The sequence below is a fragment of the Phacochoerus africanus genome, chromosome 8 (genome assembly GCF_016906955.1).
Source record: "Phacochoerus africanus isolate WHEZ1 chromosome 8, ROS_Pafr_v1, whole genome shotgun sequence".
Lineage (NCBI taxonomy): Eukaryota > Metazoa > Chordata > Mammalia > Artiodactyla > Suidae > Phacochoerus > Phacochoerus africanus.
Genome location: NC_062551.1, coordinates 84,112,842 through 84,139,189, shown reverse-complemented (window position 1 = coordinate 84,139,189; position 26,348 = coordinate 84,112,842). Strand labels below are relative to the sequence as shown.

Below are 26,348 nucleotides of genomic sequence, written 5' to 3'. Positions count from 1 at the left end.
TGCTCCCTGGCAGACATCAGCCCCTTGTTGCCCTCAGAACAGACTTTATTGACTTTAGCCAAGGGCAGGCCCTGAGATGGGGGTCCAGAGAGAGGGGTTTTGTAGGGCTTGTAGGGCAGCTAAGTCCTGGGGGCCAGGTTGGTTCTGAGGGGCAGAAGGCCGTCCACCCACTCGCACGGCCGCTCCAGGAGCGTCTGCCACAGCTGCTTCTCCTCAGGCGTGGAGTCCATCCAGGGCACCTGGAGCCCGTAGCTGCTGCCTAGATGTGGGCGGGCAGGGGTGGAAGGCACGGTCACACTGGCCAGCCCGGGTCTCAAGGAACATCCTCCTGGTCCCAGATAATGCAACATCCCCTCCAGTTCTCAGTGGACACCAGAGCTCAGGAAAGGGCAGAGATGTGCCACCCTGCTATCAGGTCCCCTCAGGGTTCTGCCCCACTCACCGGTGCCCAGGCTGAGGCGTGTACCCCCCAGTTGGCGACTGGCCAGGGTCCCATGGTCCCACAGGGAGAGCTCAGCACAGGCCTGGCGCAGGTCAGCAGGCTCGAAGCCATCATAAACCATGGTGTGATTGAACATGGGGTTGAGGCTGCGACGCACCACCCTAGTCCGCTGGCGGCTGGCCCGGCTGTCATCAGGCAGCACAGAGCTGTGGGGGAGGCAGGCTGGCATCAAGTGGCCACTCCCTCACACTCCCTGGAACCAACCAGTGACCAGGTCTTACCTATCCTCCCTCACAATGTCCATGTCCTTTGGCTCCTGCCTGAGGTCTGGGCTAAAACCTTGCTACGCTGGGCCTTTGTACCAGCCTTTTCTCAGATCTCTGGCCTTTGAATGTTACAACTCCCATTCACAGGACCCCAGAGTAATGTCTCTGAAATGCGATGCTGCTACTTCACAGCCCCATAACCTTTGCTGCCCCCCCAGACATAGTTTCCAAACTTTTTAAAGCCTTGGCGCTCTTTCCACAAGACAAAGTATTGTTCAGAAGTACAAAACCTAAAAGAAAAACAATGTCCCTGGTTGAATCAGGGCTGCAAACTCAGAACCTCATCCACCTACCTCCGTTTCACTCTCTGAGGGAAGGGCATCACCAGGAGGCATCTCTAGAATTCCTTCCCAGCTTACTTTGAAAACCGCTAAACTGCATGTTCAGGACCAAGCCCCACAGCCTGGCTTTCCAGGTCTTCCATGGACGGGCCCCTGGGATCTCCCAGGTCTCAGCCTCAGCTCTTCAACAAGTCCTATAGATGCCCGTCACTGAAATGCAGCTCCTCAAAGGCGTCCTGAACTTTCCTGACCCCAGACCTTTCTCAAGCAGTCCCCTCCACCTCTGTTCAGTGCTGAGGAACCAAGGGTGGGTGATTAGAAGGCGGGAGCTCCACTACAGGAGACAGGAAGGGAAAAGGGAGGTCCGATGCCCCTATGCCCCTCACCATTGTATGTAAGTATCCAGAGATCCTGAGCGCAGAGGCACAAGGTCCTGAGCCTCCTTCACCCAGAAGTGCAGCTCCCCGCTGGGAGGCAGTCCTGCACCTGCGAGAAGCTTGGATCAGGCCCTGCCCCAAGGACAGAGCCCCCCACCCTTGCGGGTTGCCCGCCTGTCAAAGCCCTCCAATTTGGCCACTCGCGGGCGGTCACTCACCCTCGGAGCCGGCGGGGATGTACTTGAGGGACAGAGAGAGCAGCCCGCGGCTGGGAAGGGCATCGGGAGACGGCGGGACCTGCGAGAGGTGGGGTTGTCAGGGGGTGGGGACAAGGTCCCAGGGAAAGGGACCGTAAAGGGGTGGAGTCTCCAGACACCGATGGGGCGTGCCTATCGGGGCGGGGCCTTTGGGGGCGGAGCCCAAGAGAAGGGCTTGAGGAATCTGGGCGCCCCAACAGAATCGGCCGCCGGGGACCAGATCTTTGCGGTGGGCCGGTGAAGTTTCCGGGCTGAGAGAGATCTGTGCCACGGGTCCCCCCACGCGGGCCAGCTGCTCACCCTGGGCTGCAGGGGGAGCCAGGTGGGCTCGGAGTCCCAGTTCCACGTGTCCAGGGGCACTTCTACTTCGCCCAGAAAGATGTTGCGACCCAGGCTTTCGCGGTGCCACACGGATAGGCTCAACACACGGCCCTGGAGCTCAGCCTGCGGGACAGAGTACTGGGGACAGGACGTGCACTTTAATGGAACAGCGCCGATGGCCCCCGCCTCAGGGCTGCGACAGTGTTGGTTGGGGCTTATCCTAGCACTTTCCTAGCCGGAAGGAATCCTGGGGAGCCCTGGAGAGCATTAGAGGGGTCTGGACCAGCGCCATGCCCGCCTCTAGACGGACGTGGTGGAGAAGCGCTTGAAAGCGAGGGCCTCCCTGCCCTTCCTCCCGCAGAATGGAGGATTGGAGCGACCAGCAGTAACGATGCCATGGCTGCCCCTGCCACTAGGCCTCAGCAGGAAGGGGCGTCCAGTGCATTAATGCGGGGCCGCCACGTAGTCGCAGCCTCACCCGAAGAGTTTCGTTGAAGATCGGGTTCAGATTCCGTTTCTTCACTGTCGTCTTGCGCTTGCTCTGCTTATCCGGGAGGAGGTAGCTTTTGACGTAGCTGGAGCGGGGGAGGTGAGGACCGGAGGTAAAGGGGGGCCCCTATACCCTAGCAGCCCCTTCCAGAGCCTACGCCCCAGTTCCGGGGCTTCCCCAGTCACGGCCTGGAACGCAGCTTCGCGTGCCTGGCCTCGTGCAACGCTTCGCAGCAGTGGTCTCACCCAGCCCCCGCGCCTCCCCAGAACGCCATTCCCATTTTGAAGATGAGGAAACTGAGGCCAAGAAAAGCGGTGGGGTTGGGCAATGAGAGCGGCTCCCTCGCGTCCCGCCTCGTCCAGGTCTGGCACTCACGGGTCTGAGCGGCGGCGGCGGGCGGCGGCCAGGCCCTGGCACTGGATCACGTGCACGCGCAGCTCCGCGGCGCCAGGCTCGTAGTGCAGCGCGAAGTGCACGGAGCCGCGCACCTGCACTGCCGCCGCCTCCGCCTCCCCCGACAGGCTCATCTGGCTGCCGCTCAGCTGCAGGCAGAGGGTGGGGAGGTTAGGGCGGGCTGCGGGGCTCACATCGGGGCTGGGGAAGGGGTAGCGCGGTGGGTTTCAAATGGTCCGGGGGATAAAGTGAAGCAGCTTGCCTGGGGGCTGGAGTGGCAGGTCTGAGGGGTGCGGAGGGGTCACACCGGGGCTACGCGTCCGGGTACGGGGAGGGGAGGATTCCCCCCCCACGACCCCAGGCCTCCTCCCTCACCCCCTCACCGTGGAGGAGTTGAGGCTGGACATGGAGGAGCTGCTGCTGAGCATACGGTCCAGTGAGGGGTCGGGCCCCGGGGCCTCCTCCCCATTCTCCAGGATCTCGGACGCCTCCTGGGTCTGAGGAGGGGGGAAGTGAGGGGGGCCCCCTATCCCCGTCCCCCACTCCGCCCCTCCTGCTACCGCTCGCAGCCTCAGAGCAGCGGCACTCCCCACCCGGAGTCCGCTCCGGGTCTTGAGAGCAGCCACGGGCCGTTCCCGCCTACCTGAGCAGGCCTGGGCTGCGGCTCCTCCTCCGCCCCCGACGGCGGCTTTGGCTCCGGGTCCGCCTCCTCCGCGGCTGGGACCAGAACGTCCGCCGGCCCCGGCGCTGGGAGGGGCACAAACTACTTAGCGAGCTCCTCCCCTGTCTGCCCCGCCCCTGAGCAAATTTGGAGGGACCGGTTTCCAACCCTGTTTGGGCCCCAGTGCTGCCCTGGAGTCGCCCGCGGAGACCACACCTACCCGCCCCCCCACCCCATGCGGGAGGAGGGAGGGGAACACAGGTGGTGGGGATCACTTAGAGCCGCCTCTGATTCCCGCCACCTCTCTGCGCTCACAGCACACAGCTTCCCACTCACCTTCCTGGGCCGGGGGCTCCTCTTCATTATCTGATGCCTTAGTGGGGACATATGGTGAGGGGAAATCAGGCCCCTGAAAGAAGCAAGGGGAAAAAGTCACAGTGGGGGCTAATGGGAAAGGGTCAAAGGTTATGTTGGGGTCAGAGGTCAGAGGCTCCAGTTGGCTACTCCAGCTTCGGCTTTTGCACAGTCCTCAGGGCAGAGCTGGCAGCCAGCTGCAGGAGCGGTCTAGCCTGTATGTCACACTCCTGCACCCTTCAGGGCCTGCCCTGCCTGACTCCCAGGGTCTCATTGATGGGGGACGATAGCATCTGAGTTGGGCCTCGCCCAGCTCAGTCCCCATGCTACCCCTAATAACCAGATTCAGAATTCCCTTTAAAGCCTGGGCCCACATCCATTTGACAGAGGAGGATGACAGAGGCCCAGACCAGGGCCATCTGATTCTCAGGCTGGGGGCTTTCCGCAACCAGGCCACCTTCACTCCAGGGACCCTGTACCTTCATGCTTTAGCCCATTCAGTCACTCATTACTCACCTCAGCCTCGCTGAGACTCTCTTGGGGGGCCTTGTCTATGGGGAGCCTGAGAGGAGGGAGAGGTGGTTGTCAGGAATGGGACCCAGGTGACTGGCAGGCACCCTCTACTCCCTGCCATGCCTCCTCACCTGGGCTCCAGCGCCTCTTCGGTCTCTTTCCCAGCAGCTTCAGCCTCCCCATTGCTGCCCTGAGCCTGGTCTCCTGCGCCCAAGTGAGAAGTTCCATGAACCCCGGTTCTCAGGAGGTCTGACCCTTGGAGATGCCCACCCACCTCCCCGTAGCCCATGGAGGGGTGGTGCCCACCCAAAGTCACACTGTACGAGGGGCAACTGGAACTGAAACAAGGGGCCCTCTTTCCTTGTTCACATACACCCACTGCCCTGAACTCCATGGGACCTGCCCCACTCTGGGGATCTCATCTCACCCCTGGAGCCCTTCTTTCTGCGGATGGAGGCTCGGACTAGGTCAGAACCCAGGTGGGTGTGGTGGTGCCTCTGGGAGCGTGCTTCCTGGAACCAGTCCCCTGTTAGGATCTTCAGCTGCCCAGGGTCTTCCAGCGATGCCCGGAGCTTTCTGAAGGATGGGGGAGGGCGTGGTTATCACCACTCATGCAATCAACATTCTTGCCACCCACTCTGCCAGGCCCTGTACCTGGGGCCAGGGATACAACAGCAAATCAGACTTGATTCCTGCTTTGGAAGAGCTTAGGTTGGTGAGAAGACTGAGTCAGGAATAGACAAGTGCACTATGGTGAGTATGAGCCATGATGTAAGTGAGAGGGTCAGCTTTGCCTGTAAGAATACTGGAGGGCTTCCTAGAGGAGGAGACATTTGAATTGCTTCTTCGTCTTTTTCTTTTTTTTCCCCTTGATCTTTTTAGGGTCCCATCCACAGCATATGGAAGTTCCCAGGCTAGGGGTCGAATCTCGAATTGGAGCTGTAGCTGCCGGCCTACATGACAACCACAGCAACATGGAACCTGAGCTACCTCTGCGACCTATACCACAGCTCATGGCAATGCCGGATTCGTAAACCCACTGAGCAAGGCCAGGGATCAAACCCGCATCCTCATGGATACTAGTCATATTTGTTACTGCTGAGCCACGATGGGAATTCCCTGAATTGCTTCTTAAAGTACCAATTGGAGTTCTCAGGTAGAGAAAAAGAATAATTATTATTCATTAATTGACTGTGTATAATCTTTCCTAATGTTAAAAGGTAGGGCTCTTTCGCCCCATTTTACAGATGAGGAGAATGGTGCTGGGGAGGCCCAAGATTACAAGCTAGGAGGTTATCTGTCTGTCCCCAGTCACTACTTGTAAGTCCCATGCTTCTCGGCCACTATGCTCTTCAAGGAAGGAGGAACAGTATAGAAGTGGAGAGGGGGAGTTACCATTGTGGCACAGCGGAAATGAATCTGACTAGGAACCATGAGGTTGTAGGTTCGATCCCTGGCCTGGCTCAGTGGGTTAAGGATCCGGCGTTGCCGTGAGCTGTGGTGTAGGTCGCAGACACGGCTTGGATCCCTCATTGCTGTGGCTGTGGTGTAGGCTGGCAGCAACAGCTCTGATGAGACCCCTAGCCTGAGAACCTCCACATGCCATGGGTGTGGCCCTATAAAGACAAAAAAAAAGAGACCCAAAGGAAAAAAAAAAGTGAAGAGGGAATTCAGGGACCCGAGTGCTGAAGTGGACATTTTGTGTATGTGTGTCAGGAGGTGGGGCTCACTAGTGGCAGATGAGATAGAGAGGCTAGCAGGGACCAACCAGGGAGGTTTGTGGGCTGTGTTGAGGAGCTTGCTCTTGACAGGAGATGCTGAGGAACCGTGGGAGGTTTCAGGAGAGGATATTAAGGGCAGATCTGGAGCGCTCCAGCTGCAGCATGGCAGGTGGACTGGAAAGGGTGAGCCTGGAGCCAGGGAGGCTGGCAAGGGGACTGGTGCAGCCACCTAAGAGAGGTGATGAGCCAAATTGGCCAAGGGCTGAGGGGACCAGGGAGCCAAACCAAGACCTACCCAGATAGAAAGGTTTCAGGCTGCATACTGGTAGGTGGCAGGGTGGAGGCCACCCAAGCCCCCAGTACCTGCGGCCCCTTCCTCCTCAGCTCCCCGGCTCTGCCTTACCTGACCCGTCCCTCCTCCAGCTGCCGTAGGTGGGCATCTCGCTTCAGGACCTCAGCAATGGCTTCCTGTTCCTCCTCCGTCAGGAAGCTGAGGTCCAGTAACCCATCAGCCTCAGGCTCTGTCTCACATGCCATGAGGAGGCCAGGCAGGACCTGGAGCCCCTCTTGAGATGGGTAGCCCCTCTGGGGCATCAGCTGGGGCGGTGCCCCCGCTGGGCACACGTGGCTCCCTGGGGGCAGACCAAGGGTCAGATCAAGTCCTGCCCATATACAGTGCACATCCTGGAGTGAAATGCCCTTTTCTGCCCAAATAGCCACCCCCCTCGTAGGCAGGGTATAAGCCCAGGAAAGCTGGGATCAAGGTGGCATGAGATGCACTCATGGACACGTGCAAACCGAGGCCCAGGGACATCTTAAGGACACACTTGAAGACATATACAGAGACATACGGGCACACACACGGATACATGTAGATAACAGTTATCCACGGTGAGCACACCTGGTCACATACACACAAACACACTGACACTTGTACAAGAACAGGCCTACTCACAGCTGGTCTCCCATAAAGGCTCCTACCCATGTGTCCTGACCAAGAGATGCACCTGACACATCTATACACCCGCACACAGGCAAGTGCACACAAGGGAGACACGGACCCACAGATGGGTCCACCTGCCCAAGAATAAGCCTAGGGACAAAGACAGGTCCCTACATATATACAAATCACGCAGACTTTTGCACACACATACTGCATCCCCTAAACTGGATCGTGAGCTCCTTGAAGGTAGGAACAGGGCCTCACCCCCAAAGCCAGAGCTTTGCACACAACAGATGGTTGGTAAAAGTTGGACGAGATAAATGCAGAAATACCCGACACATACGCCCACACAGGAAATGCACACACACAAACACACAGCCAGACGCCCCAGGCACACACATAACTGCTCACCCCCAGCCCCCCGGGAATCTCTCAGCCTGAGTCCATTCTCTCCACCCTTCGCCTCCACCCTGCCCTGGCCCACTCGGCCTTCCTGTCTGAGGCAACCTCCTCCCCAGCCCACAGCCCAACTTCCTCCCCCGGAGGTAACCACTGCACCCATTCCCACTGAGGCCCACGCATGCCCCCGCTGCCAGCCCTGCCCCCTGGCCTGGAGCCCCTGGGCCCCTCTGCTCTGGCTACATGTGTTCCCACGACCGGGGACCTGCCTGGGGTCTCAGCAGTGGAGGCCAAGTGCTGCAAAGCAGACCAGGTACCACGGTGATTCCGGAAGGAAAACATTTGCCCAGCCCTGAGGGGCGTGTGGACGTGGCAAGGGGCCCGTGACTGGGCCGTGGGCAGAGCCGTGGCCTGAGCCCACTGGGCGGTCTCTCCTCTCCTCCCGCCCCTCCAGTCCCCTCCCACCCGGGGCAGCGGGCAGGGCTGGGGTGGGAAGAGGACGCTCAGCAGGCAGGTCCTGGCCTGTGCCCGCCGCCTGCCGCCCGCCTGCGCTCTGTGCCCTCCTGGCTGAGTCAGCGAGCCAGTCCGGTGAGCCCTCGCCCCCGGCCGCCCCACCCTCGCCTGGGGAGGTGGAGGTGTGGGTGTCTCTCGGGTGTCATGGACGACGCTGTGGAAATGCCTGTCAATGGTAACACTATTTCTTGAACATCTCCTGGGTGCAGGTCCTGGGTGTTGCAGATGCACTGTTTGGGGCGCCTTTGTGGCCTGGTGGGGGAGCCTGTGTGGCTGCCCCTGTGTTACCTTGTGACGCTGTGAGTCTCCGTTTGGCGGGCTTGTCTGTGCCCTGCGGGGTCTGTGAGCCTGTATATTTTGTGGGCGTGAATGTAGTGTCACTACTTATGTGTCTGTGAGTCATGTCACAGTGTGGTGCTGCATGGGTGACTGTCACCTGTATGGCATGTTCAGTGAATTTCTGGGTGGCAGCATTGTGTGGTGTGTGTGCAGGTGTGTGTGTGTGACTGGGCTGTGTGTTGCGATGTGAACTCTGGTGCCAAGGTGGCCACTGTGTGTGTGTGTGTGTGTGTGTGTGTGTGTGTGTGTGTGTGTGTAGAGGCGGAGGAACATTTCGCAGAACTGACCCTGCCCTTGACCTCAGGTCTCTTCAGGCTGGGCTGTGGGTTTCTGAGCCCAGGAGCCCCAGCAGCACCCTGCTCCCTGCAGTCCCCTCTGGTTCCAGAGGCAGAATCCGGTATCTGGTCCTCTCCACTCTGTTTCAACACATCGGACTGACCCGTTGGTCCGTATAAGGGTCTGGCTGGCTATTCCAGCCCCAGACACACGCCACCTGCCCCATCCCAAGGTCCTGGAGGGTGCTCAGGATTCCAGGTGGCAGTGCCTGCTCCTCAGGACACTGGCCGGGGACCCCCACCTCGAGGTGTATTACCTGTAGGGGTCCAGTATGGAGGGGACGGCTTTGTAGAGCAGCCCCGGGTCCCCTGGCAGCTGAGTTTCAGGGAGCAGAAGAGCAGTGAGGGACTAAGGCTGACTCAACCAGCGGCCCAGCAGAGTGGCTGCCCCACTGGGGAGGAGGAAACACCTTCTCACAGGGCCTGATGCAAAACCGGGCCTGGATTCCCTGTTTGCCCAGGGGCTTGAGTTTGAGTTTTGCAAACCTAGAGCAGATTTGGTGGGTGGGAAGATGGCTGGGGCTTGGCCCTGGCTCCACTGCAGACTTACTCCGTGAATGCTGTAACCAGAGCTGGCCCCAAGCCCTCAGAGCCTTGGCTGCCCCATCTGTAGAATGGGTGACAGCGCCCCCCCCCCCACCGCCTGCTAAGGAGTTGATAGAAACTTGCTTTTTGAAAGCAAACTTAGAAACCTTTCTGAGAACCAGCGTAGTGGAAGGATCGCAGACTGCAGTCTGGCAACCCTGAGTAGTCCCTGCTCTGCCACTGTGTGACCTTCAGCAGGTCTCCTAAACATTCTGAGCTGCGATTTCCTCCTATGCAAACTGCGGGCAGCAGAGTGTGAAGAGCCTCCAAGGGAAATGAAAGTGCTTGGCACAGCTGGAATGTGGAAGGTACCCGGTGTGCCCTGGCCAGCAGAGTCCCTTCTGATAGCCGCTGCCTCTCCATGTCCACAAATGCCTCCCAGGAAGTGCTGGCCACAGCAGAGCTGCTTTCTGTCACCCCTGCCACCCTGGGCCCCCTCCGTTCGAGGAGGCCTGGACTCTTCCAGGGCCAAAGTGAGGCTCCCATGCCCTCCCTCTGCCTGTGGGGAGCCCCTCTGAGCCTCTCCCATTCTGCTTCCAGGTTCTGCCCCACCCTGAAAATAGGGTGGGCCCCAGACTACACCTGCTTCTGGGACCATGAGTCCAGGCCACACCAAAGCTTCTGGCTCCCCCTGACCAGGTCTACGTTGTTCCACCCTGCCTGTCCTGCCCCATCTCTGCCATGGCTTAAAGATCAGAGGGCACCTCAAAGACCCCCAGGAGAGGAGGTGGCAGAGGAGTCGATTCTAAATGAAACCCCACTCCTCCTCTGCTGGTTGGAACCGGGACCCAAATGCTACGACCACTTAGAGCACCTGAGGGGCCTCCCCCACCCCCAGCCCAAGGTCCAGCCTTCCTCATTTATCTTTTGCAAGTCAATCTTATTTTCTGAGCCTCTTTCTCCTCATCTATTAAATGGAGGTAATAATCCCTCCTCAGTTCTCACTACAGTTCAGTGAGATCCCTACAGGCCCTTAATAAATACAGATATGCAGGAGTTCCCGTAGTGGGTCAGTGGAAATGAATCTGACTAGGAACCATGAGGTTGCGGGCTCGATCCCTGACCTCGATCAGTGGGTTAAAGATCCAGCGTTGCCATGAACTGTGGTGTAGGTTGCAGATGTGGCTCGGATTCTGTGTGGCTATGGCTGTGGGGTAGGCTGGCAGCTGCAGCTCTGATTAGACCCCTAGCCTGGGAATGTCCATATGCTGCAGGTGTGGCCCTAAAAAGCAAAAAAAAAAAAAAAAATATATATATATATATACATACATAGATAAGCAATTTTTTTTTTTTTTTTTTGGCTGCACCTGAGGCATGCAGAAATTCCTGGGCTAGGGATTGAACCTGCACCACAGCAGTGACCCAAGCCATAGCAGTGACAGAGACAGAGCTTTAATCTGCTGAGCCACCAGGCAACTGCTATATGTGCATTTGTATATACATATCCATTGAGTGTCCACTGTGGGAGTGGTTACTTGTGACACCTGCCAGCTCTTTTCAAGTCTCCCAGAATGGGAGAGGAGTGGCCAACAGCATTGCCACCCTTCCCATCATTGTCCTGGTTCCTCCCAAGGATGCTTCTTTAACCCCTCCACCTCAGCTCTTACTTCTGGAAGGCAACAAACCTCACTGTTTTTTCTTTTGGCTTCTTTTTTTTTTTTTTTGCTTTTTTAGTGCAAGGCATATGGAGTTTCCCAGGCTAGGGGTTGAATCAGAGCTACAGCTGCAGGCCTACGTTACAGCCACAGCAACACCAGATCTGAGCTTCGTCTGCAACCTACACCACAGCTCACGGCAATGCTGGATCCTTAACCCACTGAGCGAGGCCAGGGATCAAGCCCATGTCCTTAAGGATACTAGTCAGGTTTGTTACCACTGAGCCACAATGGGAGCTCCCTCTTCTGGCTTCTAAACTCTCTTCCTTTTTCTGATCTCCTGTCCTGACATCTATGACTTTCCTGGACTCCGATATTTCCACCCACCTCCTGCTGTCTTCCCAACCTGCACTCCTCTGTATCCTCCTCACCTGCAACCTAGGCCCACATTTCCACTTCTGTGAACAGCAGCCCCAGTGTCCTGGCCTCCAGACCCTCTTATCCTTGCTGCCACTCACCGGACTGCCCCCTCCTCCCTCCAGAGGCTTTCCCATCTCCCCTGCTCTCCCACTGCCCAGGTTTCTGTCCCTGCCAGCCTCTTCTGGAAGCCTCCTCCTCCCTGTCTTCGGGCCTCCACATCCAGCACTCCTCCAGCCCTTTATTACACAGCCATCAGAGGGCCTACTCAGCACCCAATTTTATCCAGCATTCCTCAGCCTCGAAAGGTGCCAGCAGACAACCAGACGCACCTCTGACCAGATTTATTAATCTGTTTGCAACCAGCCCAGCCTCCCTTATGCTCTCACTGACAGGAGTCTCATCACCTCCCAAGACAGTCCATCCTCCTTTGGGCTGCCTAGCCCTCAGCCCAGACCTCAGGACTGTCTCTGACTAGTCCTCTAGTCCCGTCTCCCACATCCTTAGAGCCCTACCTGCAGGCTCTGCTTCCAGTCCCTTTATCACCTGGGGCCATTCCCACTCCCTGCTCCTCAGCTGCAGAATGCCTTCCCCACCGGCAGCCACCGCTCTGGGGGGCTCCACCCTGCTGCACTGCAGCTGGTCTCCAGGCAACTCCACAGTGAAGAGGCCCCAGATCTGGGTTAAAATTCTGGCTCTGCCACAGTCCCCCGTGGCCTTGGATCAATGACAATTTCTGTAAGCCTCACTCACTCTCTCCTCCTTTACAACACAGGGTCAACAGCAGCCATCTCACAGAACTGTTTTAAGGAGCGTTTCCTTTTTCTTGCCTCCAGTGTCCATTCTCCCTTCTTGGCCGTCACAGCCCTTCCCTACGTGCCTCGTGTGCTCCAGCCGGGCCAGCTCATGGGGTGGTTCTGAGGGGAGCCTCCAGACCCTGGCTGCTGGGACTGAACAGCGTTCTGCTCTTTCGACCTCTGTGACCTTGAGCAGACCACGGCACCTCCCTGTGCTACTTTTCTTTTGCATCTCTTTTTTTTGGCTGTACCCATGGCATATAGAAGTTCCTGGGCCAGGGGTCAAATTGGAGCTACAGCTGCCGGTCTATGCCACAGCCACAGCAACGCCAGATCCAAGCAGAGTTTGCATCCTACACAAGAGCTCACGGGAATGCTGGATCCTCAATGCACTGAGCGAGGTGAGGGTTTGAACCCACGTCCTCATGGATACTAGTTGGGCTCGTTACCACTGAGCTTGTGAGGGGAACTCCTGGACACTATTTTGTTTGCTTCTTACAGCCACTCAGTGAGTGGCTTTTTTTTTTTTGGATTTTTTTTTTTTTTTTTTTTTTTGGTCTTTTTAGGGCTGCACCTGAGGCATATGGAAGTTCCCAGGCTGGGGGTCAAACTGGAGTTGCAGCTGGAGGCCTACACCACAGCCACAACAATCTGAGCTGCGTCTGTGACCTACACCACAGCTCATGGCAACGCCAGACCCTTAATCCACTGAGCGGGGCCAGGTATCGAACCCAAGTCTTCATGGATACCAGTCAGGCTTGTTACCACTAAGCTACCACAGGAACTCCAAAAAAAAGAAAGAAAGGAAGAAAGGAAGGAAGGAAGGAAGGAAGGAAGGAAGAAAATTTAAAAATTTAAAAAAGAAAAGAAGAGTTCTGCTGGATGAAAGCAGGCCTTAAAACTTTTCTAGCCTTTTTGCCATGGTTGTGCTCTGTACTGGAACTTATCCCCCTCCTCTAACCAACACTCAGGTGGACCCCAACATGCAAAACAGACCTGAAATTGGAATTGCTCTGAAGAGGGGAAGGGGCACCTCTGCCTGGCCCTGGAGAAGCCCCAGGCTTGGAAATCAGAGCACTGCAGGGTCTGGGATGAGCTGACATCTGAAGCAGGGCCCTGAGGGCCACAGCTAGAGCTGTCCTCAAGGCCACCCTCGGGGTGAATGGAAAGGGCTCAGGATTCAGAGATCAAATCCTTCGCTAGCTCAGCTAAAGTGATACCTTGCACAGGGCAACATTAGGAAAGACTTCACCTAGGAAGCGGCGTTTAAGCGGGGCCTTGAGGAGGACGGGCACAACCTCAGCAGGTGGAAAGCCAAGGACAACGAGTGGGCGTGGGCGGGATAGCGGGTGCTGCCCTGTCCTGGTGGAGAGCAGGATCCCGGAGGCTGTGGAGAAGCAGAGGCACCACGGAGCAGGGCAGGGACCCGGCCACCGCAGTCAGCACGGGGAACTGGGCAACATGGTGAATGGATACAGTGGCGGGGAGCCAGGGCCCTGGTCTGTCCAGCCCTAACTCCCAGTTTTACCACCAAGTTCTTCCCAATACTCACTTGGTTCAGGGAGAAAGCTTTGGGACGGGGATGAGATATGGTGAGGACGCACGGAGCCCAAGCTCAGAGCAGGACACATGAGGGGTGCTGACTCCGTTAGCTCTAGGCACTGGACAAGGGCTCGACCGTGTCCCTGGCAACCAGGCCCCTCGCTGGGGAAAGAGGACCCCAAGTTGACTGAGAAGATAAGAGTTAAAGGGAGCTCATGTCTTCAGTGGAACCGGACCACTGGAGGGAGGGAATAAGGACAAGGGGTCCGGAATTAAAACTCTTTATTGTCCTGCTCAGGGGGCCCCACACAAAGGAATTCATGGAGCTGGGGTGAGGGGGCAGCACGGGCCCCATCTCACAACTTGAAGAGAAGGGGGAGCTGTGGTAGGCGGGAACCAACAGCTCCCTGGTGGCACTGGCTGCTCTGAGGGCCCCCTGACATCGCTGACCCAAGCGGTCCCATCACCAGTGCCAGGCCCACACCTGGGGCCAAGGTCAAGCCTCGTTTGCATGGCTCTAATCTGCAGGGTCACTCTGGATATGACAGTGTCACTCATCTCCCCAGCCTGGGTGGGGCAGCCCCGCCCAGACCGCAGCTGGGGGGGGGGGGGCAAGTGCATGGAGGCCGCAGGGGAGTGGGAGGAGGGGGCTGCAGGGCTGGAGGATGCTAGGAGTAGGGCGCCAACCACCCCTGGTGCAGCCTCGGCCAAACATCCCAAGGGGGGCCCATCAACCCCCGGGCAGCTGAGAGCCCTGGCAGGAGGATGGACTTCGAATCCAGCTCTGGCCCCATGCCGCCTGTCCGCTGGGTTCAAGTATCCTCCCCTCCCCAACCAGGTTCTGGGCTGAGGCAGAGGGAGCCCAGTGGGCAGTGGCAGACGCAGCTCTACAGAGGGAAGCTAAGGCTCTTCCAACAGAGGGTGTCTGGGCCGGGGTGTGTGTGTGTGTCACAAGCCTGGGAAGTGGGGACAGGGAGCTGCGGAGTGACCAGTGAGACACGAAATGCAAACCCCTCCGCCCCAGGGCCATCCTCAGCCCTTACTCCATCCCCTGTAGCCCAGACCCCTGTGGTCAAGACCAGCAGGCCCATCCCTGCCTTTCGGGGCGAGAAGAAAGAATCGGAAATGAAAAGGGATGGCGGCTGCCTCTTCAGGAGCCTGGCGGGTCCAGGGAGGTGGGGCGGCTGTCACCGCAGGTTGAAGACCAGGCTGACGGTTAGGATGATGCCCAGGAGGAGGACAAAGGGCAGCCAGGTCTTCACGAAGGCGCCAATGCTGAGGGCGAGAGAGAAGAAGGGGAGGGTGCGGCGAGTGAGCTTGGTCAGCTAAGGGCGACGGCCAGGCCTGGCGCCCACTCTGAAGGATCACCAGCTCCCGTCCCAGGCAGCCTGTTGGGGATGCAACACCCTCTGGGCCTGGATTCCACCCACCATCGCCCCTGTGTCTGGGGAGAGGTCTCTCAGGAGAGGACCAGGGAGTCTTCAATCTGGGTGGGGCAGCCAGGTGCCCTCTGCTCACAGCCCACGGGGCGGGGAGGGGTTGGCACGAGCTGGCACAGTGCTGTGGCTGGAGCCAAGGCGTGGGCGTCAGGGCCCTGGCTTCAACCCCAGCTCTGCCTCGGTCTCCACGCCCCCATAGTTCAGGTCTTCTCAGGGGACCTCCAAAAGCCTTTAGACCAAAAATGACGCCGAGAGTCTCCTTTTCAGAAGTTCTCAAGGATGAAGGCGGCTGGGGGAAAGCCTGGGGAGGCGGCTGCGTGAGCCTGGCGGGGGCGGGGCGCATGGTCGGGAGCGGGGGGCTGGTGGGCAAGCCGCTCCACCTCTCTGAGCTCCCTTTTCCTGTGAATTGGGACTAAAGTCTTTGACCTCACAGAGGTGAGCCAGCGGCCTCAAAGGTCCTCGCAGGCCACCACTGGGGCCCACCTGCCCAGAACCTTGCCCCTGACGAGGGATGCTGGGACCTGTGGGGTCACCCCCCCTCTTCTGAGGGTCTACCTGTTCACGTGACTTGAGCACAGGGCTCTGTATAGGCACAGCCACCCCAGGAGCCAGGACCATTTTCTCCCCGGCCTCTCTGAGCTGCAGCTGTCCCTGGCAAATGGAAATATTGAGCTCCTCTCCCCCAGGACCTCAGCTAGTTGTTTTAGAAACTTTGTGGCTCCCACCAGCACCTGCTTTGTCCCTGCTGGCTGAAGGACTCCAGAAGTGGCCCTGTTGGGATCCACGGGGAGCAGTCCTGGGGAGGGCGGTGGCCGGCATGGGGGTGGGCGGCCTACCTGACGTACTTCCCGTAGAGCAGGCAGAAGAAGCAGAGCGTCACCATGTTCCAGTTGGTGCTGTTGTTGTAGCGCATCAGGTTCAGGGCCAAAGCCACGTGTGAGTGGCAGTTGTCACAGCAGAGACTGTGCTGGAGATGCAAGAGGGTCTGGGTTGGGCGGGGCTTGTCAGGGGGAACCTCCCACCCTGGTTCCCGGCCTCGGGAGCAGCCCACCTACCATGCGGTGCTTGTACTCCTCAGAGGCGTCGTGCACAGCGGTGTCCCAGGCATTGGGCCCGCTGGCGTAAACCTGAGCAGGGTCCAGCTTCCAGTACCTGACGGGGGAGAGGGGGTTCTGGGTACTGGCTCAGCTCCACGAATGTCCCCTGATGCCTGCTCTGTGCCAGGCCCTGAGCTGGGTGCTGAGGCTGCAGGGATGAGCCAGGTCTGGGGAAACAGCCATGCAGCAGACAACTGTGTCATAGTGTGACATGCCCACTGCCATGTGGATCCTGGGGAGGATTCGGACTCACTCAGTGGGGGTGACACCTGAGTCTAGTCCGCAGGATGTGCCAGGCAGAGAAGGAGAAATGAACATTCTAGGCAGAGGAAACAGTGTGAACAGAGGGAGAAGCACAAAACTCTGCAGTGTGTACCAGAAATGAGCTGGAGGATTCAGAGGGAGGAACAGGGCGAGGGATGTTGGAAGTGAGGCCACACTGGGGGACTTGAATATCATCCTGGGGTGTTTATCCTCAGGAAGCACCTTCCCCACCCCCACACCAGAGAGGAGGGTGAGAACAGCCTGCGCAGCTAAAGCTCAAGAACCTTGAGCTGGGTGACACCCCTCAAGGGTCCCTGGCCCAGGGGGCACTGGGAGGTCAGAGCGCCCTCTGGCTGCTATGTGGGGAATGGCTTGATGGAGGAGCCAACAGACTTCAGACTAGACCAGCAAGAAACCTCTGAGGCTGGGACTGGGGCTGCTCAAGGGTTCCTGCCTGAAAGGGGTGCCCTTGCAACTACCACTGAAGAGCAGTCTGAGCAGACGGCCAGCCCATAGGCCCTTGGCTCACACCTCCATCTGCCTGAGGAAGCCAGCAGGGGTCAGGGAGCCCTGCTCCAGGCCGCCTCTGCTATGTGGGCCACCAACTCTTCCTTGTGCCCCACCCTCCTGAATGCTGCCTTGGGCACCAGAGCACCTGATGCTCTTCTGAGGCACTGTCCGGACCCACAGCTGAAGTGGGTCCCCAAAACAGAAAAAAATGAAGTCCCCAAATCTCACACAGACCAGCAATGGCACCCAGAGGGCCTTCACTGCCTCTATTCTTTCCAACCAGAACATTCCAGTAGAAGAGTGCCTGCTGTGGCGCAGCAGAAATGAATCTGACTAGCATCCATGAGGATGTAGGTTTGATGGTCCTGCTCAGTGGGTTAAGGATCCGGCGCTGCCGTGAACTGTGCTGTAGGTCGCAGACTCAGCTCAGATCTGGTGTGGCTGTGGCATAGACTGGCAGCTGTAGCTCCTATTTAACCCCCAGCCTGGGAACTTCCATATGCCGCGAGTGCAGCCCTAAAAAGACACACACACACACACACACAAAACCTTTCCAGGATAGTTCCAAATGGTGTCTCTGTTACACCTTAACTGGCGTGTTTGTTCCTGGAGGGGCAGGAAAGTCTCCGTTTGGGAGTGAGACAGACCTGCATGCGAGTCCCAGCTCTGCCACTTCCTGTGTGATCCTGACCATGGCCCTTCCTTTTCCTCACGTTTCCGATGGAGCTGACAACACGACCTTGCAGAGCTGAGGCAAGGCCCAGAAGCCTGTGGGTAAAGGACCCAGCAAAGGCCTGGAGCCGGAGATGTGAGGTACAAGGCCAGGCACTCTGGTGGACCCTGGCTGTCCCCCCTTCACCCCGTCCTCAGGCTGCTGGCTCCTGCTGTGCCCCAGAAGGCCTGGCCTGCTGCTCCAGGCAGGAGGAACCTGGCTCTAGGGCCAGTCACACGGATGTTCGTCACTTACTTGGCGGGCTTCCCAAAGGCCATGTTGTCTTCCTGTTGAGGGACAAGAGCAGAGGTCAGTGGGGAACCGGCGTCCAGCCTGGAAGACAGAGCTGGGGTGGCGGTGGAAGTGTAGTGACGAGGAGGAGGTCTGGGCACCAGTGGGCCAGGCCCTGCTCTGGTATCTGAGGTGCCAGCAGCAGCAGCAGCAGCAGAAGCAGTTTTTCTGTGTGACAGAGGCAGTGCAGCCGGAGTGCACTAAGCTCTGCACCCGGAGACCCAAGCCTCAGGGGACAGCCACGAGCGCCCCTTTGTGTGGCTCTCAGGTCATTCTCTCACCCTCTCTGGGCCATATGTTCTCCAGGTTCTCTGGTCAGTCTTTGATCTTTGCCCACAGGGAGGTGGTTTCCTTGGTGGTGTGAATGAGGACACCCCCTGACCCCCGACCCGAAAGTGATGGCCCACACGGAGGCTGGCAGTGTGACTGCAGATAGAGCAGGACGCGGAGTGGGGTGGACACAGCGGTTGGGCCTTGAAAGGCCCCCTGTGAGGGAGATGTGTTAGCCGAGTCCTGGACCTGCCACACAAGACAAGACGTGGGGCACAGGGGTTTTGCAGGCACAGATTCTGGGTTCAGAATCTGCCGACAGAGCTGGTGGAAGATGAATCATCGTAGAAGTGCATGACAGTGAAAGTAACGGGTATGAAGGACCTTTGTGGTGATAAGATGATGGTGACAACTACGAAAAGACACAGGTTGGTGCCGCCACACCCGTCAACCCAGCCTTTGGTGAAGAGGAAGCCACAACCTTGAAACTGGCAGGATGCCGCCTGCTCAGCTGGAGCAAGCCTACCACCCTATGCCAGGCATATCCCCAGGGAACAGACCTGAGAACACAGCTGGTTCATTCTAGGAGGCCCACCCCCTCTTTGCCATGGTCACACCCAGGGAACACGTCAGCCTCCCCTGAGCCCCAAGCTTGTGACTCCCACCTTCTGAAGGTCCAGAGATGTGGTTCCCGGATGGGCTGACTCTCCACTCTCGCCTCTAACCCCTACCCATGTCTTGGTACCCCCGGGGTGGGCAAAGGTCTGGGTCAGTTACTTAAGAATTCTTCTGGCCACACCGCCCTCCCGGCCTGTCCTGGAGGCGAGAGAAGGGGGAAAGCGGCCAAATGCTGGTGAGGCGCAGGGGGCCAGGGCCAAGACTGCATGGCACCTGCATTCTCCCGGGTACTGGGGAGACAGGAAGGTGGCCTGCAGGTGAGGCCAGGCCAGCCTTCTATGTGAGCCTTGGAACCCTCCAGAGGAGGCCGGAATGGGGACTCACCGACACAAAGTAGGGGCCTGCAAAGTCCCGAATGACTCCTGTGGATGTGCAGATGCCCATGTGGCCGATGATGGGGAAAAACCACCTGGGAGAAAAAAGGACAGGGAAGGGGCAGAGCTTAGGGAGGGGTCTTTCGGCTGGTCACTCTCCACCCAGAGGGAGAGCCCACGAATGAATACAGTGTGTGACGGTGCCCATAAGGGTGGCTGGGGTTGGGGGGAAGTACACAAGAGGGGCAGGTGCAGATGAAAGCAGCGTGGGGAACCAGTGCACCCCCCCCGCCCCCCCGGACTGCTAAACTCCAAGGACGGTGACACCGAGAGTGGTGAGAATGGGGAGCCACTGGAACTCCCCATCACTGCTGGTGGGAGTGTGCTGGCACCGTGCCCTGTACCTCAGCTGTTCCACTTCAGGGTACACACCCAACAGAACAAACGCTGCTGTCCACCAAAGCTGCAGACAAGAATGCTAACAGCACCTTCATTGAAAAATAGCTGGAGGAGTTCCTGCTGTGGTGCAGGCAGTTGAGGATCTGGCATAGTCTCTGTGGTGGTAAGGGTTTGCTCTCCAGCCCGGCGCAGCGGGTTGAGGATCCAGTGTTGCCACAGCTGTGGCATGGATTGCAGCTGCGGTTCAGATTCAAACCTGGCTAGGGAATTTCCATATGCCATGGGTGCAGCAAAAAAAAAAAAAAAAAAAAAAAGCTGGAAACATCTATCAAAACTCACTGCACTGAACTGCACACTTAAAATATATGTACTTTAGGAGTTCCTGTCCTGGCTCAGTGGCTAATGAATCCGACTAGGAACCATGAGGTTGTGGGTTCAATCCCTGGCCTTGCTCAGTGGGTTAAGGATCCAGCATTGCTGTGAGCTGTGGTGTAGGCTGGTGGCTACAGCTCTGATTAGACCCCTAGCCTGGGAACCTCCATATGCTGTGGGAGCAGCCCTAGAAAAAGGCAAAAAAGACCAAAAAAAAAGTATGTATTTTATTGTGCATGAATTATATCCCAGTAAGTTGATTAAAAAATAACCGGAAGTGATCCAAATATCCAATAACAGTAAAATCAGTAAGCAAACTGGGGTATAGTATAGTCATACCATGAAATTGTAGGTAACAATGAAAAAGAATAAACTTTTGCTACACACAACACAGATTCTCATGGATATAAGGCAGAGTAAAGCTTACACAAAAGGGCACACGTTATTCTGTCTATATAAAGGTCAAGTGAGGAGCTCCTATTGTGGGGCAACGGGATCAGTGGCATCTCTGGAGCCCTGGGACACAGGCTCAATCCCTGGCCTGGCACAGTGGGTTAAAGGATCGGTGTTGCCACATCTGTGGTATAGGTCACCGTTGCAGCTCAGATCTGACCCCTGGTCTGGGAACTCCATGCAGGGCAGCCAAAAAAGAAAAAACAAAAGAAAGCAACAACAAAAAAACAAGTTTCAAGGGAGTTCCCATTGTGGCTCAGCGGGTTACAAACCTGACTAGTATCCATGAGGATTTGAGTTCGATCCCTGGCCTCGCTCAGTGGGTTAAGGATCCAGCGTAGGTGGCAGATGTGGCTCAGATCTGGCGTTACTGTGTCGTAATGCCAGCGGCTGCAGCTCCGATTCGACCTCTAGCCTGGGAATTTCTGTATGTTGCATGTGTGACCCTAAAAAGACCAAAAAAAAAAAAAAAGAAAGAAAAAGAGAGGGGGGCATATAAACCAGTGTGTGTGTGTTGTGGCGGGGGGCATAAGTTCAGAAGCCTCCCCTGAGGAAATGAGGAAGAAACAATATGTGCAAGGGTAGAGAGCAGGACAAAAGCATGGCGTATTCCAGGAACTGAAAATTTAAAAATCTGGAGTTCCCATCGTGGCTCAGTGGTTAATGAATTCGACTAGGAACCATGAGGTTGCGAGTTCGATCCCTGGCCTTGCTCAGTGGGTTAAGGATCTGGTGTTGTCTTGAGCTGTGGTGTAGGTCGCAGACACGGCTCGGATCTGGCTTTGCTATGGCTGTGGCGTAGGCTGGCAGCTACAGCTCTGATTAGACCCCTAGCCTGGGAACCTCCATATGCCCTAGAAAAGGCAAAAAGACCAAAAAATAAATAAATAAACAAACAAATAAGTAAATAAAAAATTTAAAAGCCATGGGCATTTTTAAAAAACCAAATCTCAGTTGGACCCTAATATGCAAAGCACAGAGAGACAGACTCCAGATCTGCTTATAGCCTGAGAACCACAGCTCTACAGGGCCTAGGTGCTGGAGAGACTGACCCAGTTTAAGAAGGACTCACAGAAAAAACAAAACAAACAAACGAAAAAACCACTCCCAGGACCGGTGGCCAAGTGCTGATCTTCAGGATGCCTGCTAGGGAGGCAGATGCAAAATCTGCAGAGATGTAGCTCAAGGAAAACAATTATGTGGGGCTGGGTCAGAGTCAGCAAAGACTCCACAGAGGTATGGAGCTCCCGTCGTGGCTCAGTGGTTAATGAATCTGACCAGGAACCATGAGGTTGCAGGTTCGATCCCTGGCCTCGCTCAGTGGGTTAAGGATCCGGCGTTGCCGTGAGCTGTGGTGTAGGTTGCAAACGAGGCTTGGATCCCGCATTGCTGTGGCTCTGGTGTAGGCCGGTGGCTACAGCTCTGATTTGACCCCTAGCCTGGGAACCTCCATATGCCACGGGTGCAGCCCTAGAAAAGACAAAAAGACAAAACCAAAACAAAACAAACAAAGAAACAAACAACCCTTGACCTATGAAAGGACAGGATGTCAATAGACAGAAAAAAAAACTCCAAGGCAGCAGAGTGCTGCATGTGCTTGGAGAATGGGAGGGGGACAGGAGTCCAGAGGCTATTCTGGAATACTGACAAGAGATGATGGTAATCCTGCCCAGAGTTCTGGTGGCAGGGCGGTGAAAAGGAGATGGCTTCAGAAGATCTTCAAAAGGAAGACTGGGCAGTTTTATGACAGATAGGATAGGGCTCTTCCTGGTCTGCAGCTTGAGCCCTTGATAGGGTGGTGGGGCCAGAGTGGCTGTTTTGTTTTTTGGGGTTTTTCTTGTCTTTTTAGGGCCATACCTGCAGCATAAGGAAGTTCCCAGGCTAGGGGTAGAATTGGAGCTGTAGCTGCTGGCCGATGCCACAGCCACAGGAACCCTACATCAGAGCCATATTTGCAACCTACGTGACAGCTCACGGCAACGCAGGATCCTTAACCCACTGAGTGAGGCCAAAGATTGGATTTGAATCCTCATGGATAGTAATCCGGTTTGTTATCGGGAAACTCGTCTGGGCCAGGGATCGAATTTGAGCTGCAACTGCAACCTATACTGGATGTTCTAGCTGTGGCAATGCCGGATCCTTTAACTCACTGCGCCAGGGGTGGAACCCGTGCCTCTGCAGTGACCCAAGCCGCTGCAGTCAAGATTCTTGACCCACCGCACCAGTGGGAACTCCCAGAGTGGCTTTTTAGGAACATGATTCAGATGCCATCATTTCCTGCTTTAACCTCCATTAAGGGCTTCCTAATACACGTATTCTTCAAACTTCTAACAGTCTGGCCCTGCTTATCCCTTGAAGTCACCTCACTCCTCTCTCAGGCTACAGTGCCCACCTCTGGTTAGTCAAACATAGCAAATCCTCTCACCTCAATGCTTTTGTATGCATTTGGCTCTGTCCTGAACTCTCTTTGCCTAGAACTTGGCACAGCTGGCTGCTGCTTCTCATTTAGGCCTCAGCTCAAAGGTCAACTTTGGAGGTCTTCCTTGACAATGCCTTCTAGAGTAGACACACACAACCCCAGGCAGCCCAGATCCCACTATTCTGCTTTAATTTCTTCACAGTATCTACTACCTGAAATTTACCTTGTTTACTTACATGGTCACTGTTTCTCCCCACTAGTGGGTAAGCTCCGAGAGGGCAGGGATTTCCTCTCATCTATTATGGCAGCCCCCAGGGCAGTGCCTGGCACAGCTGGAGCCAAGTACTCATTGACTAAATGATGAATGAACATCCTGCATTTAAGAGTGGAGTCAGGCTCTGAAGTCAGATCTGGGTTGAGTCTTGACTGGTTTTGGGCACATACTCATTCCCATCTTTGTCAGTGAGAGGTGAACAGTAATGAAAATGACCTATTGTGAGGATCAAATAGGAAATGTTTGCAAAATACTTAGCACCCTTTCTTGCACTTGGTTGTTGCTCAATGTTGTTATCAAGAGGTTTTCATTAAGTACGTGCTATCTGATTGGCTGGACTGGAGTACAATATAAGTGGCTCAAGACTCGCAGTGGACAGAATGGACACAGAATCATGGGAAAGTAGCTTCTCAGACCCTAACCTCAAGACCCTCCCACCCCTAATTCCTTTGGGAATTCTCCTTGGGGAGAAGGCCTGAGTTTGACCAGTACTCCACATATAACAGTTGCACTGGAAATTAAAGGCTGGAGATAGGCAGCGGAGCCTGTACCCAGGGAAGCCCCAGAGACGAAACTCTCAAAGTATCTGTTGGTCTGGAAGCTCCAAGAAGGCAAGCTCCAAAGCTGCTTTGTGGGCTACTGTCTACTCAGACCTAGTACATGATAAGTCCTCAGTAGCTAATGAATGAGCTACTGACCCTGGAGTTCTAGCTGGTAAGGTAGAATATCTCAGTGGAAAAAGCCCTATGCTGGCTTCTAAGCTTTTATTTCCTCATCTATAAAATGAGGATGACAGTATCTATTTTCATTAGGTTGATATAAGAACTGAGTGAGATAATGAATATAAAGTGTTTAGAACAGAACCCAGAACAGAGTAGGTATCCAATTAGTAGCAGTAGCTGCTATCTGGCTCTTCACACAGAATCATCAACATCTCTGAGGGCCCAGGTAGGATCTGGATTCAGCTGCCTCTTCTCTGACGCCCCCCTCCAAAATCAGAGGACAGTTCCTTGTGCCACATCTAGGTCAGCAGTCATCATAATGCACTACAACGGCTGGTTCACCCGTCTCTCTCCCTCTCTTACTCCTGCTGGAAGGCAAGTCCTTTGATGGGAACATGAACTTCTGACAGAGATATTATGCCTTATTCCTCTTATGAACCCTTGTACATAGATCTGAATAGAAATGGGGTGTGTGCTTCCTCTGGCCCAGATGACTAAGGATCACCGTGCCTCCACTCAATGCCGCCACCAGCTCTCTGAAGAGCGAATGACTCCACAAACGTGTTTTTAGGAACAGGGAAAAACCAGAGATCTTGGGATAAAAAGACAGGTCTTAGCAAAACTAATACATTCCCTCTCAGTTATTCTCACATTAATATTTTACTTTCTTCATAGCACTAATCACTATCTGTTCTTTTATTAGTTTACTCGTTTACTAACTATCTCCTTCCACCATGATTTAAACTTTGTGAGAACAAGGATCATAGCTGCTTTATTCACCACTGTAAATTCTTATCACCTAGAATTACTTTAAGTACACAGGAGTCACCTAGCAGGGGTGTTAAAAAGAAGACTGAATGAATCAATGAAAGCACTTTCTTAACATTTTTATTTTTAAAGGACTCAGACTTGGATGTTTTTAAACAAATGCATAAGCATTTGAAGAAAGAACAACTGAAGTATTTTAACATAATACAAGAATTAAGGTCATTTTAGGCTCAGCAACATATAAGGCCAAACATGATTCCTTCTCCACACAAGTTGGCTGTTTTGGATAGAAGGGACAAATCTATCCCATCAGGTGAGAGGGGATAGGATGGAGTCAAAGAAGAGCAACTTATGGAGTCAGAAAACTGAGTTTGGGATGCCTTTGTTTACTGTCATGTGAACCTGATCAGGGTATTTAATGGTACAGCTTCATCATCTGAGAATGTAATTCCTACTTTAGAAAGTGGCTGTGAAACTCACACACAAGAAAAATGGGCATGAAAGAGCTGGCCAACTGTCCAGCACTGTGAAGAGTGGTTATTACCAGCTGTCAAGGCTGAAGCACAAGGGCAAACCAGCTCCCCCTCTACTCCCACCAGGAGTTCTTGCTAAAAGGCGCCAGCAGTACCAGAGCATCTGCCTTCTCTTCTGACAAAGACACCCTGCTACTTAAACCCACTTTGCAACTGAGATGGTGTGTGATCTCCAGCCTCATTTGTGAGACAAAGGGTTGGACTCCCAGATCTCTGGGAACCTTTCCAGTGACAGCATCTCAGAAGTCGGTGTGGTCCCAACCAAACTTCCACTCTTGCCTCCAGACCTAGCAGTTGTCTTGCGTATAGGAAGTGATCAGCAATCATTTGTTTAATGAATGAATAAGCCAGTGAGTTGAATGAAGATGTCTCTCTCAGACCCGGTTAGGGGCCCGATCAGTACGCCCACAGGTCCTGAGCTTCCCAGCCACAGAACCTTTTCCGCGGTCAACAACTGTCTTTCTCCCGGATTAGACCGGGTGTAATGAGGGCGGGGAGCTGGTTGTGGCCGTCAGCAAAACTGGCGCTGCGCGGGTGGCAGGGTTCTAGCGAACCCCGGACCCTAAGGAAGGGTTTATTGTGCGTTGGGGCCGGGGCAGCGGGAGGACGTCGCGCGGGCTCCGGTTCTCCCGGTCCCAGGGCGGACGCGGGAGGAAACTCACGTGAGCACCGGGATGGGCGTCCACACCACACAGTAGGGGAAGCGGCTCCGCTCAACGTCCATGGCGCCGCCGCTCGCGCAGCTAAATTGCTTCTTGTCCGTGTCGGCCGCCGTCGGCGCCTCCACTTCCGCCATCCCGGGCGGGGGCGGCGGTGGCGGCGGCAACAGGAGCGGCGAACTCCCTTCCGCTTCCGCCATGCTGCGCGCCCGTTCCGGTCGGCCCCCGTCCGGGCGCAGCTCGCTCGGTGGCGTCACTTCCCGGAGGTGCGGTCCGCCCGGCTTGGCCTCCCCCCGGGAATTGGAACCGCGTCCCTCTGGGCCCGGCCTGCCTGGCCCTGGTTCCTTCTGCGCGGACCAGCCAGAAGTGTTTGCGCTGGCACAGCACCGCTGCGGAAGGGATGCCCTCAGGCAGCGCTCAGTCTAGTGCGGGAGACCCACCAAGAACTCTGTCATTCAGTACGCTAAGGGCTCCTAAGAGGGTGGTACGGTCTCTGCTGAGCGATTCTTAGGCGCCAAGCCTTGCCTTGATATACACTGTTTCTAATCCCCACAGTCTTGTTAGACATGCGAA

At 55.8% G+C, this 26,348-nt stretch overlaps 2 protein-coding genes across 4 annotated transcripts; both read right to left on the bottom strand.

The window, feature by feature from the left end:
- Positions 1-27: 27 nt before the first annotated feature.
- SYTL1 (synaptotagmin like 1) lies at positions 28-9,084 on the bottom strand. 3 transcript variants are annotated; one of them, XM_047792809.1, is made up of 15 exons: positions 8,923-9,084; positions 6,540-6,768; positions 4,843-4,991; positions 4,547-4,619; positions 4,419-4,464; positions 3,885-3,957; positions 3,531-3,634; positions 3,271-3,384; positions 2,870-3,036; positions 2,483-2,579; positions 1,984-2,142; positions 1,645-1,723; positions 1,436-1,535; positions 443-648; positions 28-259 (listed from the first exon to the last, which is right to left on the bottom strand). In XM_047792809.1, the coding sequence occupies exons 2-15, from the start codon at positions 6,728-6,730 to the stop codon at positions 120-122; spliced, it is 1,698 nt and encodes a 565-aa protein (XP_047648765.1). In that variant the 5' UTR covers positions 6,731-6,768; positions 8,923-9,084; the 3' UTR covers positions 28-119. The 3 variants fall into 3 exon arrangements, with proteins under 3 accessions (XP_047648765.1, XP_047648764.1, XP_047648766.1); XM_047792808.1 differs by lacking the exon at positions 8,923-9,084 and adding an exon at positions 7,748-7,928; XM_047792810.1 differs by lacking the exons at positions 28-259; positions 443-648; positions 8,923-9,084 and adding exons at positions 655-1,342; positions 7,748-8,902.
- A 4,782-nt stretch (positions 9,085-13,866) lies between these two features.
- On the bottom strand, positions 13,867-26,005 carry TMEM222 (transmembrane protein 222). The gene is made up of 6 exons (XM_047792803.1): positions 25,779-26,005; positions 19,187-19,271; positions 17,879-17,910; positions 16,096-16,192; positions 15,877-16,007; positions 13,867-14,876 (listed from the first exon to the last, which is right to left on the bottom strand). Exons 1-6 carry the CDS (start codon positions 25,973-25,975, stop codon positions 14,789-14,791), a joined length of 630 nt encoding a protein of 209 aa, XP_047648759.1. The 5' UTR covers positions 25,976-26,005; the 3' UTR covers positions 13,867-14,788.
- Between the last annotated feature and the right edge of the window lie 343 nt (positions 26,006-26,348).